The following is an 18,934-nucleotide window of genomic DNA, read 5'->3' as shown; positions in this document are numbered from 1 at the left end:
GTTGACAGAATAGTATAACGTACCTCCCCCTGACACACATATCCATCACCCACGCCTGTCCACCATCAACCTATGGCTAATCCCGTCCCATCCACACCTCTATCCACTTTGCTCTTCTGGTATTCACTGAAAGCCAACCCCACACATCAGAGCATTTTATCCGTAAGGCCGAGACAGATTTAATAAGAGAAAGCTATAGTCCTTCACTGCCTACACTCTAACCAGAAGTCAGACAGCAGTATTTTCTCAGACTCTTGTAAAACATCCCAATAAGTCCTCCTCTAGAAGCTGTAGCCTCCACATTAGTCATTATGTGAGCCGGTCATTTACAGAACCTAATTTACGGCCGCCGATGACTGGAGAATTTCCCTTAGGCTGTGAGTGCTACAAGGGCAAGGAATGTATCTCACTCCTCACCTCCAGTGTCCTAATGCTTCCTATCCAGTCAGATAGGGTGCACCCAAGTGCTCTTTAAGGACAGTGCATGAATGTGACATAACACTTTTAGTTTCATAAAAATGTCTGTGGACTGAGATGTTTCCTTTTCTTGAAAGGTCCAAGAGGAAAGTACTTGGAAGAAAAGATTCTGGGGATATGTCCACTCGAAGCAAATCGAGGGCTTCTCTTGGCGGCAGCAGCAGCAGCAGCAGCGCCGGTTCTGTCACTCTGCCCAACAGCAATGTGACCACCCCAAACAGCCAGAGGTCTCCTGGCCTCATCTACCGAAATGCCAAAAAGTCCAACACATCGAACGAAGAGTTTAAACTGTTACTCCTCAAGAAAGGAAGTCGCTCAGATTCTAGTTACCGCATGTCTGCTACTGAGATCCTCAAGAGTCCCATCCTGCCCAAACCTCCAGGAGAGCTCACCGCTGAGTCCCCACAAAGCACCCATGAGGCCCATCAGGGGGCACCTGGGGCCGAGGCATTGTCCCCACTCTCTCCATGCTCCCCAAGAGTTAATGCAGAAGGGTTTTCCTCAAAGAACTTTGCCACCTCAGCATCGGCAAGGGTTGGCCGTTCGCGAGCGCCCCCTGCGGCCAGCAGCAGTCGCTATAGCGTCCGCTGCAGGCTGTACAATGCGCCCATGCAGGCCATCTCTGAGGGTGAGACAGAAAATTCTGATGGGAGCCCACATGACGACCGATCCTCCCAGAGTTCAACATAGGTGGCCCGGGCCAGGCTGGCTGCCAAAGGCCAAAACCCTTAGTCATATGAGGATGTAGGAACAGAACAGAGGACTGGGGAGAAGTCAGCACACCGTGGGGTACCATCACTGCTTACCAACGAATTCCTAAATATTTGCGGGGGAAATGGAAGATGGTCTTTCTTGATTATTTTCCACATTTTTAAGTAGCTGCACTGTCTTTCATATTTTTCTTTAGCTTAGTTTGATTTACCCAATCTCATTCCTTTTGATAATATAGAATTTGAAAATGTCTGCTTTTCATGAAACCTAGAAAAAGTTTTCCCAGAGCTGCCTATTCAGAAAACAAAGCCCTCACTGTCATAATTCTTAAGAAGATGAAATTACTCTGGAGGTTTGGTATTTTTTTATATTAAAATGAACTAAAGCAAAATTCAGAAGAACTACACACATGTAAATACCATATTTTTGATAAAAATGTGTAAATAGATTTATCAATGACGAGTGGACATGTGGCCAATTATCTACCACACACCAACTGTTTATAGAACACAGCAAATAAAGTATAATAATTGTATTCTGTGAATACCATTTTCATATAAAATACCATATTTAAATGTCCACCAATATGATTTTCTGAGTGATAAACCTCAATTATGAATTTTAAACTGGTGAAATAAAGAAAATCTTGAGGTCATATACTGAAATGTGATTAATTTAAAATAATGAATTCAGACCTCACCATTTTTGTGACAAATTGCAGCACCAAACAAGCGAATAGTAACACATGGCTATGATTTGCCATGTGGTAATTTGGACAGAATGAAAAGCATGCTTTTGATTTTTTTTTTAATCAATGAGAAAAATCATCATTCTCAACACAAAGCCCTGAAGAACAACATTTGACAGTGTCTTTTAGACTCTTAAGTTTTCAATGGATTGCTTTAAAGAGAATGAATAGGGAAAACAATAGTTAATTTTAGGTTATGTTTTATATTAGGCTACTGGGGACATAAACAGTCATAAACTCCTTAAACAGTTTAGCAATTAGCTCCAGGTTCTTTAACTAACAAAAATAAAACATAAGCATGCCACAGAGCTATTGATTTATCAGTAAGTACCTGCAATGAGTTTTCAGTGAAGCTTTCTCTCTGTGCTGATGAGATTCATGCTACCTAAAAAGTAACAGAAATGACACTGTGAACAATATAGTTGGGAAATAGGTATGTGTATATGCATTATTTATATTCACTGTTAAACCGGGAATGGGGAACAGCTCTGGTTCACAATGCTACATACAAATGAGTTTTTGTCTGATTTTACTATATCTGCTTGATGGCAAAAGGGGAGGGTGGTGGGTGGGAAAGGAAATATCAGGGCAAGTGCTCTGATAAAATGAAGGCAGGGAAACAAGCTGAATTACTTGAAATTACTTGAATTTTCTTGTCTTAAAACTGAAAAAAAAGTAGTTACAAGTTGAAATCTGCAAATGGTTCTTACACCTCTGATTTTAACGTGAACTGATACTAATGTTTGAAATATGTCAGAAATATAAGCAGCTATGTACTTAGAATATGTTTTGAATGGGACAAGGTAGAAAGTAAAGAGAACTAAGAAGGGATATGGCCTATAAAAGAATAGAATGTGATTAGAATGCTAGAACAGACCAGCATTACCAAGAAATTGATAAGCAACTGGCTTTAAGTTTATGCAAGTGGTATTTGGGAAAGTAGGATGTGTGAAAGCGGGTTTGTGGCTTTGGTTTGATTCATACAACATGAAGGAGAAAGCCTGGTCTAAGAGGATGCTGTCTTTCAATAGAAACACTTTCTAAGATGTTATAGATTGAGAATTAGAGAATCTGATTGCTGTTGGTTTTTGTTTGTTTGTAAAGAAAAAAAATGTCTGTCTTCTATTTGTTTTCACTATCAAATTGTATTTCTTAATTTCTTGTCATCCTTGTATGTAAAATGGGTCCTGGGGGTGGCGGGGTAGAGGAGGGAGAATGTGTGTGTGGGTGTGTGTGTGGGTGTGTGGGTGTGGGTGCTTGCGCTGGGATAGATAAGCTACTTGGTAAAGGGTACATTTGAACATGTATAAAGTGTTATACTTTTTATTAAAAGAAAAATGGGGGTTTGAAAAAAAAATGGACCATTTCTCATTGGAACCCATTAGTCAAGAAAACCAGCATGGTTTGACACCACATGGGAACATGAATAACTTTTTCTCATGCTTTGAAAAGTACACTTGGCAAAATTTTAAAAATAAAGTTTTTAGACAAATGTGCTAAGAAACCGTCATTTCCAGTCCCAATAGGTGATCTTTTGTAATTTTCATAAAAGCAGTTCGTTTGCAGTATGGCTTTTGTGTAGTTAGGGGTTTTTTAAGCGTAAAGAAAGTATGTGGGCTTTAAAAGTGATTCTAAATCTTGAATAGGAAACCCATTAATTGGCTTTAATAAATATGTCACCTTTTTATTATTGACATCAATTTAAGTAATGGTACCATATATTTTTTAAAATACATACTGACTTGAATTGTGAGGCAATAAGATTCCTTCTATATGTAATGATCACAGAACTAACCCTTATAATATAGTTTTACTTATTTTGTTTACTCTAAAAATCTATAGCAGAGTTTCTCTATTTTATATTTCATAGATTTAAAAAAAACCCAAATAATGATGGATTTTAAATTCACTGTGTTAAGAGTATTGAGTAACTGAGTTAAAAAAAAAAAAAAAAGTAAGGAATTCCTTAGTAATCTGGAATATTCTACATGGCTTTATTACATAGCATATAAGACCAAGAATTAGAGGGCTGTCTTCAACATCACTACCGTTTTGAAGCAGGGTACACACATTAGGTATTGTAAAAAACATCAATCCAAACTTTTCTTCTGTTGTTTGCACTGATGCTAATTTTTTGTTCTTTTATGTTTATACAACATGTCTGTGTTGTGTGGGGGAAATTTTTTTTTCCTTACTTTTTGGTTTTTTGTGTTTGGGGTGTTTTTTTGTTTTTTGTTGGTTTTTTGTTTTTGGGGGTTTTTTTTGGCTAAGTAGAGGACATGGACTAGTTGTAGCAAACAAAACACACTGTTTGCTCTTGCCAAAGGTCAGTGAGTGAGTACATTTGCTGCAGTGATGGCAGACTTAGAGAACTAGATCATGACAAAGGTTTAAAACTATAAAGAAGGTTACAGTGTAACTATTTTGGTACTAGAACCAGTTCATGCTGGCCAAAAAGACAATGGTTTATGGACTTGCATCCATTTTGTATTTTTGTAATATTTGTAAATATGAACTTTTTAAATTGTCGCAGAAATGGTTTCTTTTGTAAGATGTTTTCAACGTTTACATTCAATTCAAGCCTTTGTATATTTTAGAGCTGTGCAACACTTTAAGTCTTGTATTTATTTTTAGTAAAAATGGTGACAGTTTCATTGTGAACCCCTCTCAAAAAAAATGTACCAGAAAAGTTTGATTACCTAGAAAGTGTGTATAGAAACTGCAAATAAACGTGACTGCAATTAAACAACCAGTTTCTCTTGGATTATGTAACTGCATTCTTGGGGTTTCACAAACAGCAAGTGTTTTATAGGGAACTGGACATAAAGGGAACTGCTATAGCAAAAGTATGAGGGAAAAAAAGTAATAAATAGTGTATAATGAGCTCCAATCTCATTTTGGGTTTTGGGTTTGTTTGTTTGTTTTTAGATTTTTTTAAAGTAATCTCAACACCCAACATGGGGCTCCAACTCATAACCCCGAGATCACACAAGCTCTACTGACTGAGCCAGCCAGGCGCCTCTCTAATCTCGTTTTGTATTTGAGAGGAGAAAGAATAAATTTCCAATATCTACTATACTTTCCTTGTAGCTCCTCTGTGAGCCAGGAAAAGATTTATGGCTTTACTTTAAAATACTTACCTGCTTTGCTTCTGATAATTACTCAAACTGTGCCTCCTTCCAAAGATGGGCAGCCTCGATATACATATGCCAATATGCCACTAAATAATGTCATGTATCCTTTATTACGTAGCAAATTTATGTGCCAGATAGTGTTCTAAGTGCTTTGCTTACTCAAACTCATGTACTCCCCACATTGTGCCCATTTAACAGATGGGGAAACGCAAGCACAGAGCTGTGTTACCTGACTTGTCCAAAGCCGTGGAGGGACTAAATGTTGGGGCCGCAGTTAACCCCAGTAAATCTGGCTCCAGGGTCTGTGTTACCTCCCCATGAGGTAACAACTTTTTTTTTTTTTTTAAAGATTTTATTTATTTATTTGAGACAGAGAGAATGAGAGACAGAGAGCATGAGAGGGAGGAGGGTCAGAGGGAGAAGCAGACCCCCCCGCTGAGCAGGGAGCCCGATGCGGGACTCGATCCCAGGACTCCAGGATCATGACCTGAGCCGAAGGCAGTCGCTTAACCAACTGAGCCACCCAGGTGCCCCGAGGTAACAACTTTTTAAAATAACTTTCCCCGTTTGTACCAAACCTCCACAATTAAGGCCCCATATCCTCTCCTTCGAATTCCAGCAATGACGCGCACACCTAGGATAGAGCCAAAGTCGACGTCTGTGACGGGAGGGCGAGAGATAGAATTACATTTAAAAAAAACAAAATTTTCAGGCGCCTGGGGGGGCTCAGTTGGTTGAGCGACTGCCTTCAGCTCAGGTCATGATCCTGGAGTCCCGGGATCGAGTCCCACATCGGGCTCCCTGCTCAGCAGGGAGTCTGCTGCTCCCTCTGACCCTCCCCCCTCTCATGTGCTCTCTCTCTCTCAAATAAATAAATAAAATCTTTAAAAAAAAAAAATTTTTTTTTTTCAAAAAAATCAACCAATGACATTGGAGAGGACACGCGCCCAGCAGCCTCACCACGCCGAGCGTTCTCCACGAAGCGGCTCCGGCGCTGGAAGAATCGCGCGCCCATGCGCCGGCGCCCCTGCGCAGCCGCAGAAACACCTCTCAGCGTTGGAGGCTCGCGGCTACACTCTAGTGCCGGGTCCCAATCCCACCAGCTTTTGCGAGCGGAAATCTGAACTCGAACGCCCAGCTACAGACGCTCGGAGGCGGGCACTGCCGGCTGCGCAATGGGAGGGAAAGCCCCTCCCCTTGGCTGTCGCCCTAGCAACGTTCCTATTCCCCCAACCATTGCGCAGGCGCCCGCCGGATAAGAGCCGCGTGTATGGGAAGAAGAGTGCCGCGTGCTCGCTAGTGCGCGCGTAGATCCGGAGCTTCCGGGGTCCTCGAGGCGGGCGTGTCACGTGGCCAGGCCCGACTTCCGGCGGGAGGATCGCTTGTGAAGCTATAGAATTAACGGTTTTGGCCGTTGACGCTCCGGAAGGCTGGCTGACACTAATTGGGTCCCGTGCCCTCCGGAGGCCGGTGAGGCAGATCCTGATGCCAGAACAGGTCTGTTTAGCGACACTTTTTCCTTCCCTTGAACTTTCTTGCCTCTCGGGTGTGCGCGAGAAACCGTTGAGCTCCGGTTTGGTGTGAAGGTTGGGGAGCTGTGGGGCGGAGCGGGGGGCGGGGCGGGGCAGGATTTGCCGTGAGGGAAGAAAAAGGACTTGATTTTCGGGATCGCGCTGAGGGGTGGTTCAGGGTGGTTCCCGCCGCCTGTCCCGGGATACCAGCGGCTATGAGCTTTTGAGATTTGGCCGCTTTTTGAGTACTTTGTGCTGACTTTCTGGGACAAGTAGGTCCTTTTTCGTCCTTTCTCTTCCTTAGCGAAGGCGGTTGGGGGGCGAAGAACTACCAAGACTCTGAGACTTTATATAGAATTTTGAGTTTAAAGAATTGATGAACTAGCGAGTTGATTCGTTAAAACATTTCTGTGAGATTGAAACGTTGATTTTGAGGCTTTGTTGGTAACCTCGTTTGATCAATGACAGTGCAGTCTTCCTACAGAAACGCGAGGCGAAAGAAAATAAAGGCACGATTGTTTGAGAACTTGGTTAGAGATCGCTTCCTTCCCTCCTCTACCTGGCTCTCCCCAAATTAGGACTGCTCTAGGGTTTTAAACTACTTTAATATTTACAAATAGTGATATTACAAGCAGCTTTTCCTCACGGTGTTTTATAAAAACAGGGCATGGGCTCGATTCAGTGCTGGGCGATGGGATACAGTTAGGGCGGCATTATCTCCCATCTGGCAACTTTGTGGTCGGGTTAAGTTTGATACGGACAGAAGGGCTAGTTTTGAGAGTCTGGACAGGATTTTTAGAAAATGGTTGTTCAGTGTTTTGACACAATTTTGATTTAAAAAAATTGGGTGTTGTAATCTGCCTTGGTTTTGCTGTGTATTTTTTCAGTGGTTTTCGGGTGAAACGCTGTTTTCATCCTTCACATTTTCGATCAATCTTGGAAGCTGAATCTTCAAATGACTTTTGAAAAATGCCTTTGAAATGCCTTTGAAGTCTAAAAAACGTCTTTAAAAAAACCCAGGTGGCTTCTTGTTCTTACGTTATCAAGAGTTTAGGTTTTCTATCGTAAAATACACAAGAGCTTCATTTTAAGTAAACTCATTTTGCAGGATTTTGAGTTTAATGAATTATATTAATTAATTTTGCATAATCCAGTCATGGTTAGGCTCTAAGAAATTGTTGTGGGAACTTTATCTTATGTGAAGACGGGAAAGGAACTAAAATTGATGCTGTGCCTGCTGTGAACCAGACGTGATACTCAGTGCTTAACTGTGTCATTTGGTCTTACACAGCCATGTGAAGCAGATATTATTCCAACTTTACAAGTTAAGAAATTGAGGCACAGAGAGTTTAAATACCTTCTTGAAGCAAAACAGCAAATTTTGCAATTTGGATTTGGATTCAAGTATTTTTTAAAGCCCAGTTCTTTGCATTATGTCCTGGTTTTTAAAGTTTGTTTGCAAAAACGGTTGCTGTATCTGCAGTATACAGGTGCAATGTGAATGAAAATTACATGTTTTGACCCTGAGTATTTATTGTCCATGTGCTCCATGACAAATAGTTCTGTTGGGAGGATGTTATGAATATCCAAATAATGAAATAACCGTTGCGAACAGTGAGTGCCTTTGCTATGCCAGCCATGAATTCTAAACAGTTGATGTGTATTAATTCGTTTAATCCTCATAACTCCGTGTGAGGTCTGTACTATTACCACCATATTACAGATTAAAAAAAAAAAGTACGGGACGCCTGGGTGGCTCAGTTGGTTAAGCGACTGCCTTCGGCTCAGGTCATGATCCTGGAGTCCCGGGATCGAGTCCCGCATCGGGCTCCTTGCTCAGCGAGGAGTCTGCTTCTCCCTCTGACCCTCCCCCCCTCATGTTTTCTCTCTCTCTCAAATAAATAAATAAAATCTTTAAAAAAAAAAAAAAGTACAGGGAAGTCACACAACCAGTAAGTGGAGGAGCTGGGACCTAAAACCGAGGTGTTCTGGCCCCAAGCCTAAGGTCTTTAGGCTATTTGATGTTTCCCCTTGTGTAACGATTACCTTAAAAGCATTACTGTGTGAGTCTTCTGGTACTTTGGGGAAAGCAGTGTCACTTTTGGATGGGATGACTTAGCACCTTTGCTTTGTGGAGATGGAACTTGAGTTGAGCTTTGAAGTTGAAAAGGTTCTCCTAGGTGGAGAACCAGCAGGGTATCGTGGGTAGAGGTCATGACAGGAGTGAGAGGTTCAAAGAGTGCAAGACTGGTGATTTGTACATGTGCCACAGAGTTAGAAATGTCTGGAGTCTGGTGGTGGACTCAATGAATGCTGCATCTATGTCTAACTACAGCCAAGTTTTGGCTGCAGTGTAATTAGTCCAGTAGAGAATTGTCTGATTTTAAGAGTCTATAACGGTGGTGGCAGACTTTGTCTATAAAAGGCCGGATAGTAAATATTTTAGGCTTAGAGCAGGGGGACAGGTGGTAAGAGGTGATCTCACTTGAGGAGTGTGGAGGCTTCTGTGTAAGGACCTTGTAGGCCATTGTAGGAGTTTGGGTTTTATTTTGTTATTGTTAGAGAAGGGATTCCAGGTGATTTTAATAATGAATAAGTAAAGCCCATAGACTCTGGAGCCAGACTGCACCACTGTCTAGCTATGAGACCTGGATAGATTATTTAAACTCACTTAGCCTCAATTTTCTCTTAAGAAAAATGGGGATAATAACAGAGCCTGCCCTATAGGGTTGTCAGGAATACTAAATGAGTTAACACACATCAAGTGCTTAGAACACTGCCTGGCACAGAGTCGGCTGTAAAATCTGTTAGGTATTATTATCTGTACCTTGTGGTATATTCCAAATTTTCTATAGTGAAACATATGTAATGAAAAATTACACATATAAAATATAAAACAAAATTGTTAGAAGTACAATGAGATTATAGGAAATACTCTTAGAGTTGGGAAATTTGAATTCAATATTCTTATTCCTTGAGAGTTCAAGTAGAGGTGCAAGACTGCTCCACAGTCATGGCCTATCTGCAAGATAGAAAATGAGGAAGTTGTTAGAGTGACTACAGTATATCTAAAGGTATTGGTTTGGAAAGACCTAGCCCACCATTGATTATTTTTGCCTGTTTTTGAGCTTTAGATCAATTGAATCATAGAGTATTTTCTCTTTTGTATCTGAGTTTTACTCACCTGTATGGTTGTGAGATTCATCCTCATGTGTGGCAATAGTTGGTTCATTCTCGTTGCTGTGTAGGCTTCCTTTGTATGAAAACACAGCAGTTTAATTATTCATTATTAGTCTTATAATCAGAATAAAACAACCAGTTTAAAGAATAAAAGTTACACCTCAAATTGGAGATTTTTTTTTTTTTTTTCTTGAGAGAGCATGAGTGGGGAGGGGGAGAGGGAGAAAGAGAATCTTTTTTTTTTTTAATTTAAAGATTTATTTATCTGAGGGGGAGAGAGAGAGACAGACAGCACGAGTTGGGGGAGGGGCAAAGGGCAAGAAACCCAAGTAGACACAGGGCTCCTTCCCACAACCCTGAGATCATGACCTGAGCTGAAACCAAGAGTCCAACGCTCAACTGACTGAGCCACCCAGGGGCCCCTCAGCTGCTTTCAAAAAGCAGTTAGGAGTGGTGTTCCCTTGTTCATTTTTTTCCAGCATTTACTCTGTAGCCTTTCAGTTGTGAAGCATTCACTTCACAATTTGGAATTTGTGTGTGATCTTGATTCTTATTCCTAGGTGTGGCAGCCTAGCCCTTCAGTTATTAAGGGTTTATTCTAAATCACTAATGGATGAGTTATTGTTTTGTCACTCTCTAAAATTCAGCCAGGACTCCCAATTCAGTTGGAGTTGGCATTCTGAGAACATAACCCTATTAAGTTGATTATGGTAGTAAGTCTGTGAAGTAACTTATTTATGTGTTGTTTTTCAGGAGTAGGTGGTTTACCAGACCTAGGTGACCAGGGAGTTTCACAAATAAACTCTCCAGCAAGTTTAAATATAATTAGGCCCAACTCCGAGGAGGTGGAGTGCTGCTGTTGCACAAAAAAGATGTCTAGCGGCTCCAGTGAAGTTGATGTGGTTTGTATTTCAAATTGAAAATCTGTCTTTGTTCTTTTCACTGTGCTCTCTTTCTTTTCTGAATTGAATTTAATTTCATTTAGTGAAATGCAGAAATAACAACTTCATGAGTTTTGACTGGTCTATAAAGCTGCGGCAAACATTCATGTACAAGTTTTTTGTGAACAGATACTAGCATTTCCTTTGGGTAAATACTCAGGAGCTGAATTGCTAGCTCATAGGGTTAACGTAACTTCATGAAAATCTTGCCAAACAGTCTTTCAAAATCGTTGTGCTGTTGTACAATTTTGTCACATTCTGCTATGTTTCTTGATTCCTGAAGGTGAGTAAAAATAGATTATTAACTATATATAATTTGGCTTAACAGAAAAAGCATTTCTTTACTTAAATAAGGATATGGGTATTAATGCCACCTAAGCGCTATGGGCAATTCTCTTAACTTCTATCAGCCCCAGTATCTTTTCATCTTTGGACATAATGTTAACCGCCTACTGAAGATTGCTTTCCGAAATAAATATGTGAAAGCAGTTTGAAAAGCATAAGGCACTAAACACGGTATATTTTTATCAGAACTAATCTATAGCCCATTCCATATTGTTTTAGTTATGCTTTTTGAAACAAAGACTACATAGCTTCTGTCTGTCTCTATTTTAACATTATTCCTATAGTTTATAATTCATTCTTAGAATACTGTTATTAAATGAAATCTAACGGCTATTTATTGTATATTTATTTATACCCTGTCCTATTCCAAAAAAAAATGTTTTAAGGTGATTAATTTAGCAAGAAAAATAGGTGCTTAAGTGTTTCCTATTTTGTCCACAGAGTGGCACTGTTGGATTATTTAAAAATAAAAGCCATGTAACCTGGTTCTTTGTTCATGGTTAGAGATACTTGCTTTTACAGCAATTCTGGTGCCAGGTTACTAGACTAGTCTTTCTACCCTGAGTTACACGAGAGGTGAAGCTCAATAGAAAATGATATCTTAAGTGTAGTTGAGATAATGAGAGAACAGTTTTGCAAGAACATCTTTCCATGTAGTCCCTAGTATTTACAGTGGACAGAGGTCCTTTGATAATCACCAATAGGCTTTTGGAGCTTCTTAAAAGTGAAATTGAAGTCCTCAGTTTTTCTTTCAGCTCTGTCTTTCATCTTTCCTTTTAATTTGTTAATACATCTTCCTTAGATAAGAACACGAATACCTGCTTATGATGATGATAACACTGTTCTTTATGCATATGAACCAAACACTGCATATGTCAATAATGTAAGTAATGTTAATTGCCATTTGCCAAATATATTAACACTTAACCATTTTAAAGAAAAAGGTTTAAATTCTTCATATATTATAGAGTTCCTCTAAACTCAAACTCAAAAAATATTGGCCTCTCCTGAATTTGTTTGCTTCCTTTCATTAGACAATGAGCACTTAATCATTTTACTTCCCTTTTCCTTAGGTAGTAGGAAGTTCAGAGCAGTTTATACTCATTTTCAGTACAAAACTCGAAACCTAGGTCCTTCTGATATAATAAATTCTTATTTCCTCTCTTAATTAGCAGTTGTCATTTTCATTCTCGTACTAATGTGAGTTTTTATTTTGTCTCTGCTTTAGATTAAGACTTCTGAATCCTTTTGAAAAGTTGGTGACAAATAAAAACAATTTAAATAAATAAATGTAAAGTTTTTTTCCTCCTAGCGTTCAGTTTGGCTCTTATAAAAGTAAAGCATTAACTACTTAACTTTTAAAATATTAGCAGGAAAGCGTGATGTCTGACACATCCTACAACGAAGAACAACAAAAAACAGTTATGGATGTCCTCACTCATTGTCAGGTATAAAAGTTCTGTCTCTCAAATGTAGTTTTCTGAAATACTAAGTTAAAATTCCCTTTATCTCATGTAAAGTATACAATTAATTGAAATTTTGCTGTATCAAATTACTTATGATTATGCCTTCATTGTAATGATTTTTAATAATTTATAGTTAGAGTAGCATCTCCAGGTGAAAATTTTGAAATACCAATATGTATGTTTTATAGCTTTGTTTTAAAAGCCCTTAACTGAAGAAATGTATGTTATGTTGCTTGATATTGAATTAATTTCCCCTACAAAATCTTTAAAGGAAATTGTCTGATACAGAAAAAAATTAGTATGTGCCTTAAATGCATTGTTGAGATAGCTCAGTCGAAAAAATGACAGCATATTTTAACATAGTTTGTAATTTTGAGGGGATTTTGTAAAAGTTAGCGTGCTGGTAGAGATTGATGGGTGTAATTATCAAGGATTTTGTGAGCTGCATCCTCTAGAGGTAATGGAAGTTTGTTTTTTAAAAAGTAGTTAGCATACAAAGTTTGTTGGATTAAAATGAGCTACCGTGCCTAAGTAAAGAATGTTTAGGTGAGTCTTTATCACTGTTATTGAGAACAGAAGTGGACTGCTTCAAGGGAACATATCAGGTCTTTGGGGAAGGGTGTACGGGGAGGGGCCGGGGGCGGTGGGAGGGGGATTCTGATGGCCTGCCTCACATAAGCATCCACGACACCCCGGGCTGCCACTGCTCTGCCAGGGCCTCCTTTCTGAGCGACGGTGCAAGATGTGGTGGGCTAGAACGTGGAGGAGGAGCAAGGCCCAGGGGCCCAAGTCACAGCCCTGAAACAGACCAGAACGCTAGTCTTTGCACCCAAGTCTGTTCCCCTAGAGCCTGCCCTGTTGACCTCAGTGCTATAGGCCAGTGGGTCTCACTTGATCAGGCAGCAGAACCACCTGGAGGGCTTGTGAAAGCAGATCGCTGCCCCCAAGGAAATGGTTCTGGCCTCCTGTTAAGTGTATTTTTGGCCTGAATGAAATTTCTGTGTATTTGAAGAATTCTCAGGTTTTTTTAGTCACATACCTGGTTGGCCAATAGAGGACATGTACTCAAAGGTTTTGTAAGGTTAATTGTTGATTGACTGATTTTGAAATACTCTGAAGCCAGAAGTCACACCTGTTAGAGTTGGCTCACTGTTCTTTCCAGCATAGAATGCTCACTGCCTGTGAATTCACACCATGGTTCTATGGAAAGAGGCTCTTTGGCCTTTTAGCAGATTTGAAGCTTTCTTACCTAAAATAGCCCCTTCCTTGACATAAAATGACTCCATCATAAATGTGGTGGCTTATAAGAATGGTGGTACGTTTACTTCCCCATATTAAAGCTTCTTAAAATACCTGTATGGCCTGGAGTTGAGTAGGAGTTTGGGTCTCCTTATCTCAGCCAGCTGGGCTCTGTGTCACCAAAACCAGGCATCTGGTTCTGACAGCTTAAGAGCTTTTCTTTGTTTCTAGCAGTCAAAATTTGGCTTATTGGTATTTTTATGTTACTTTTGGAATAGAAACTATTAATAGCTTGTGTTATAATAGGTCATCTATGATGCTATTCAAAATCTGGATAAGAAATTTGATGTCATTCATGGAAAAGTTTCAAAAATCCACCGTTTTCGTGTGAAATCATTGTGGCAGAATCGCGTGAGTGTTAACAAAAATATTTTCATAACTGTAATAGACCTCTCACTTCTAAAGATGCCAGTGAGTTAGAAATGAGAAAGAACTATTAACTATGAGATTAGCAAGGCCAAATTGATTCTTGCTGTAGCAGCAGATAGGAGACTAAAACTTGTTGGGAAAATGCTTAAGTTTAGGTTTGAGAAATGTATGACATTGAATATTTTTATGTTTATAACCACGGTGTATAAAATTTGGTTAAAATGTAGGGTTGAAGAGGAACAAAAATCATATAATTAAAATAGAGCATTACTCTTTAGTGATATAAAGCAGTGTTACCTGAAAAATAAATTTATATTTACTACTTACTTTATTTCCTTTTTTACTTACTGACAGTTGGTTTGTGCTGGGTTTGTGTCATTTCAGAAGCCACTTGGATATGCCTACAAAAATTATAATTACCTGCTTTCCAGAAAGATCAGATTCCAGAAAATGAGGAAAAAGGAGCCTCCTTCTTCATTCTCTTATCCTGAAAGTTATAGCCCAACTATGCCGGTGGAGAGGCCAGCAAATGATTCCCCGATCAACCCTGTAGGAACACCCTACCATTCAGAGGAGGGGTCCCCAGAACGGGATCCGGAGTCACTCCTCCAGGAGCAGGAGCCGAATCTGAGCCAGAGTCCGACACTACCATCCATGTATTCTTCGCATTCATATCAGCCATATTTCACACCTGATGATCCAGTGCAGGGCTCCTCTTCCATGCCCTGCTATTCCAGCCCAGGGGCCCACAGCACCCACAATATCTTCTCACCTACCCGACCTTCTGTAGCAGTATCTGGATCCATGCTGGGTCAAGGTGAGCCCAGTCCAGCACATAACCCGGAGAGGATGACTTACCCAACTCTAATGGAAAATAAGAGCCTTGGCCGTACTGCCTCATCTGTTTGTATCCCGCCCAACGTTGGTGAGTGTGAAATGACACATAGTACAAGTAGCACTCTTTAACCTATAATCACAAGTAGCACTCTTTGACCTATAATCCTCAACATCCTTGACGCAAGACCATTTCTCCCTACCTAACATCTCTTCTTTCGGGATAATGACCAGGTCAAGTTTGATTTGTCTTTTTCCCCCATTGAAGCTACAAGTTCACCAATTGGAACAGAACCAGGGATCCTAAAACAAAGCTTCTCTGATGACCCTTCAACCTGGTCCGTGGATGAAGTGATCCAGTTTCTGAAACATACAGATCCTCAGACACTCACCCCCATCGCTGACCTTTTCAGGCAACATGTAATGTATATTTTGATCTGGTTTTCCTGCCGTAATGCTTTTTTCTTTCTTTTTTTTTTTAAGTAAGCTCTATACCCAATGGGGGGCTTGAACTCATGACCCCAGGATCAACAGTCTCATGCTGTAGGACTGAGCCAGCCAGGCGCCCCTGCCATAATGCTTTTGAATGACCTCTGTGCAGGCCCTTCAGTTGGGTACTGATTAGTGTGGATGGTGGGGGAACCCTAGCAACTGATTTTCCATACGTGAGAAAGGTTACTTGGCCCAAAGTTAGATCCTTAAATGGTAGAGGCTGGATTTAAATAGGAACAATGTGACATGATGTCCTCTTTGTTACGATGCCCAATGAATCCAGCAACTGATTCCATTTGGCTCAGTTCTGTTAACCTTATATGGTTATTGACGATTTGGGGTGCTGATACCCTCATGCCATTTACAAAGTAACATCATGGGTTAAATTTTTATAAGTTCTGATTTTTATTGTACTTAGTAGGAAAAGTACAGAAGGTACCTGACAAAAGGCAATACTGTTAAGGGTTTCAGGTCTTTTCAGACAGTACAGTTTTATTTTTAAACCAGAACTTGTAAAAACCAAGTAATATGTTTCAGCAACATCAGTCTATTAGTAAAGAACTGGAGGGAGGATGCCTCGTGACTATCAAGTCATGTTTTTATAGTGTTTCCTAATGAATAAAATTAGTGGCCACATATTTGATGTACCCTTTTCCATATGGCAAGAAAATAGTTTTTAGCATCTAACTTCAGACAACTAACTGATTAGCTTTCAACATCAAGACAACACTGTATAGCACATGTACAGTCCATATGGATGCTAACACCCTCATATTCCAAGCTGTTCTAAGAAAAATTCTACCATTCATAGTTTTTACTCTTTGTCATAGACATGCAGTATTTTATTCAGCCCACTATTTTAAAGGTAGGTAGTTTGATGCTTAGGACATTTTTAAGATTTAAGGTTGGGGCGCCTGGGTGGCTCAGTTGGTTAAGTGTCTGTCTTCGGCTCAGGTCATGATCCCAGGGTCCTGGGATCAAGCCCTGGGTCGGGCTCCCCTTCTCGCTCTCCCTCTGCCCCTCCCCCATTTTGTGTGCGCACGCACGCTCTCTCTCTCTCTCAAATAAATATTTCTTTAAAAAGATACTAGGTTAAATTTTCTTCGTAAAATTCGAAGTACATTTACAAGTGATCAAACCATGCTTCACTGTACAAATTATATTTTTAATAGTTTTCATCAAGCAGGTGTGTACTCAAGAGAATATACATCTGGAATGAGCTGCTCTCTTACTGGTATTCCATGTTCTTGTAAATGAAGAAATGACCATTCTGATAAAATATGAACACATTAACTAATTACTGTTATTTCTTTCTGTCTGCAGGACATTGACGGGAAGGCTCTGCTACTACTCAAGAGTGACATGATGATGAAGTACATGGGGCTGAAGCTGGGCACAGCTGTGAAGTTGTGCCACTACATTGATAGGCTTAAAGAAGAAAAGTTCTTTAACAATTGAAAACACGTTAGTGTAGATTTAGCTTGGACGTCATTCAGGGGAGACTCCATGCCATTTCGGTGTAAAACCATTTTTCTGCCCTTAAAAGTTTTTGTTGTGTAGAAGGTTCTTTTAAAACCATGTTCTGTCCAGAATTGCAGAACTACATTACAGTCTGGTCTACTATTTTAGAAGCCATTTAACATGTTCCTATTGGCATATTCATTGGGAGTTTGTTCTTTATATCTTTTTATTAGTTTCATTGAATAGTTTACAACTGTACTTCACACAGGAAACAGAAACACCTTTAATTTCTGTTCATCTTTATCTATAGAACCAAAACAGCTGAATCCCAAAGAGTAAATATCAGGGACTGAAAAGTTCTCTAATAAATCCATGGGTTTTCCTTATAAGAAAACTTCAAGATGCAACTGTAGATAGCATCTTTCTAAAATATTTTGTGTTTGTTACTACAAGGTTCTGTTCATGTTCTACCAGCTTCCCCAAAGGGAAAGCCACATAAATTATTTTCCTTTCTATTATTATTTCTATATATGTTATATTCCTATTTAAAGAAAAGGCAACCTTATAAGCTTTCGTAAAATATTCTTACCAGTTTTTAGATAAATTGTTAGATAGAATGGTCATTTTATGCAAGAGATACTTAGTTTAAAACTTACATATTTTGCCTAAGCTTGGACATTTCAGTAGGCATTCATTGCTCACATCTCTCTATAAAGATGCCTATGTCCAGATTTTTGAAAGATATATATTTTATTGTCTGTGTTCATAATGATGCTGTTTCATATTTATATTTTATTCTGTATCTGAAGTATACACACAAGTAAATCTTTTCTTTTTGAATTTAAGAATAGCACTTTGCACTTCACAGAGGTAAAGATTAACTATATTTAGTGAGATGTTTTTATTCTGTTAAAAATATTCGCACATTTGCTGTCACTAGTACCTCTCAGCTGACTCTTTAAGGCTTCCATACGGGGAAGCTCTCTGTCCTGTGCAATGTTTCTAGTTCATTTGCTTTCTGAGCCATTTATCCTACTAAACTTCGGAAGATACATTAGCTCTGATTTGTCATTTTGGACTTTATTTTAAAAATTAGAACTTTCAAGTGAAAACTGTTCATTGTTTTGTTATTTATTACCTTGTTATATTGTATAACATTTGATAGAATACTTACAAGCTGTGAGAATTGGTGCTAAGTGTATTAGCCATTTGTTATAAATGCCAATAAAATGTTCACCAGGGGCAAAAATGCACATTTTCCTTTTCAAAAACCAAGTGTACTTTATAAACAAATGCAATTCTTTACTGGGCATACGTAATTTAAAAGGTGTTTTTATTTATGTTATTCATTTATGTTATTTCTTGTAAGACAAGATTCTATTTTAAACTTGATCTTCTCTCAAATTGTTTGTGTGAAGATGCTGTGCCCGGCTGAACAGTCCTCAGGTGTTTGTATGAATACTATGTTTTACAGTTTTAGATTTTAAAATATAATAAAGTTTTAAAACCACAATAATGTCAGAGCCTCAGATTTGATTTTATTTGCTTTCACCGCATGACATTAATGTACGAATTTATTAGAGTTGATAAAGAAACGCTCTACTAAGTTTGTGGTTTTCTGCGTCCAGAGAGTTGAGTATTAACACTTGCCCTCATTCTACAGATAAGCAGATCGCTAGCAGCAAAGGGCCGATCTCTTGTAGGGCCTAAACGAGACCCCAGGGGAGCAGTACGAAGGTCGTTCGGTGAGCTTTGTGCTCAAAACCTGTTGCTCGCAATGGTATTGGTGACGCGAGCGCGCTGGAAAAGACCAGGGCCCCCCACATATCTCGTCCCCGTCCCCGAGCTCTTACGTCTGCCTCGCAGTTCTGGCTGCCCTTTTACCCCCGGGGTATGGTCTAGGCAGTGGAGGGGGGGACGTAGGTCGCTTATTCCTTAAAGCTCGTCTCCTGGGTTGCGAGCGCCC

The 18,934-nt window shown here is 39.6% G+C and overlaps 2 protein-coding genes across 3 annotated transcripts in view; both read left to right on the top strand.

Annotated features, from left to right (window-relative positions):
* NHS (NHS actin remodeling regulator) overlaps positions 1–1,229 on the top strand; it is a 346,305-nt gene extending 345,076 nt beyond the window's left edge. For both annotated transcript variants that reach the window (XM_044911563.1, XM_021683785.2), the window contains one exon: positions 555–1,229. In XM_044911563.1, the coding sequence (XP_044767498.1) occupies positions 555–1,167 (613 nt within the window). In that variant the 3' untranslated portion in view covers positions 1,168–1,229. The remainder of the gene's footprint in view (positions 1–554) is intronic.
* Positions 1,230–6,479: 5,250 nt separating this feature from the next.
* SCML1 (Scm polycomb group protein like 1) lies at positions 6,480–16,965 on the top strand. Its single transcript, XM_021683669.1, has 8 exons — positions 6,480–6,567; positions 10,515–10,663; positions 11,850–11,930; positions 12,418–12,495; positions 14,059–14,163; positions 14,566–15,106; positions 15,284–15,435; positions 16,831–16,965. The coding sequence occupies exons 2-8, from the start codon at positions 10,634–10,636 to the stop codon at positions 16,963–16,965; spliced, it is 1,122 nt and encodes a 373-aa protein (XP_021539344.1). The 5' UTR covers positions 6,480–6,567; positions 10,515–10,633.
* The last annotated feature ends 1,969 nt before the right edge of the window (positions 16,966–18,934 follow it).

This window comes from Neomonachus schauinslandi, chromosome X (assembly GCF_002201575.2).
Source record: "Neomonachus schauinslandi chromosome X, ASM220157v2, whole genome shotgun sequence".
Classification (NCBI taxonomy): domain Eukaryota; kingdom Metazoa; phylum Chordata; class Mammalia; order Carnivora; family Phocidae; genus Neomonachus; species Neomonachus schauinslandi.
Note: the sequence above shows the minus strand (reverse complement) of the source record. Positions and strands in the feature narration are given on the sequence as shown.

Bases quoted from the DNA above. Each gene is read 5' to 3' on its own strand.
- SCML1 (XM_021683669.1), top strand. From the start codon at position 10,634: ATGTCTAGCGGCTCCAGTGAAGTTGATGTG. The intron at 10,664-11,849 runs GTTTGTATTTCA...CATCTTCCTTAG, and splicing joins GCTCCAGTGAAGTTGATGTG to ATAAGAACACGAATACCTGC. The intron at 15,107-15,283 runs GTGAGTGTGAAA...CCCCCATTGAAG, and splicing joins TTGTATCCCGCCCAACGTTG to CTACAAGTTCACCAATTGGA.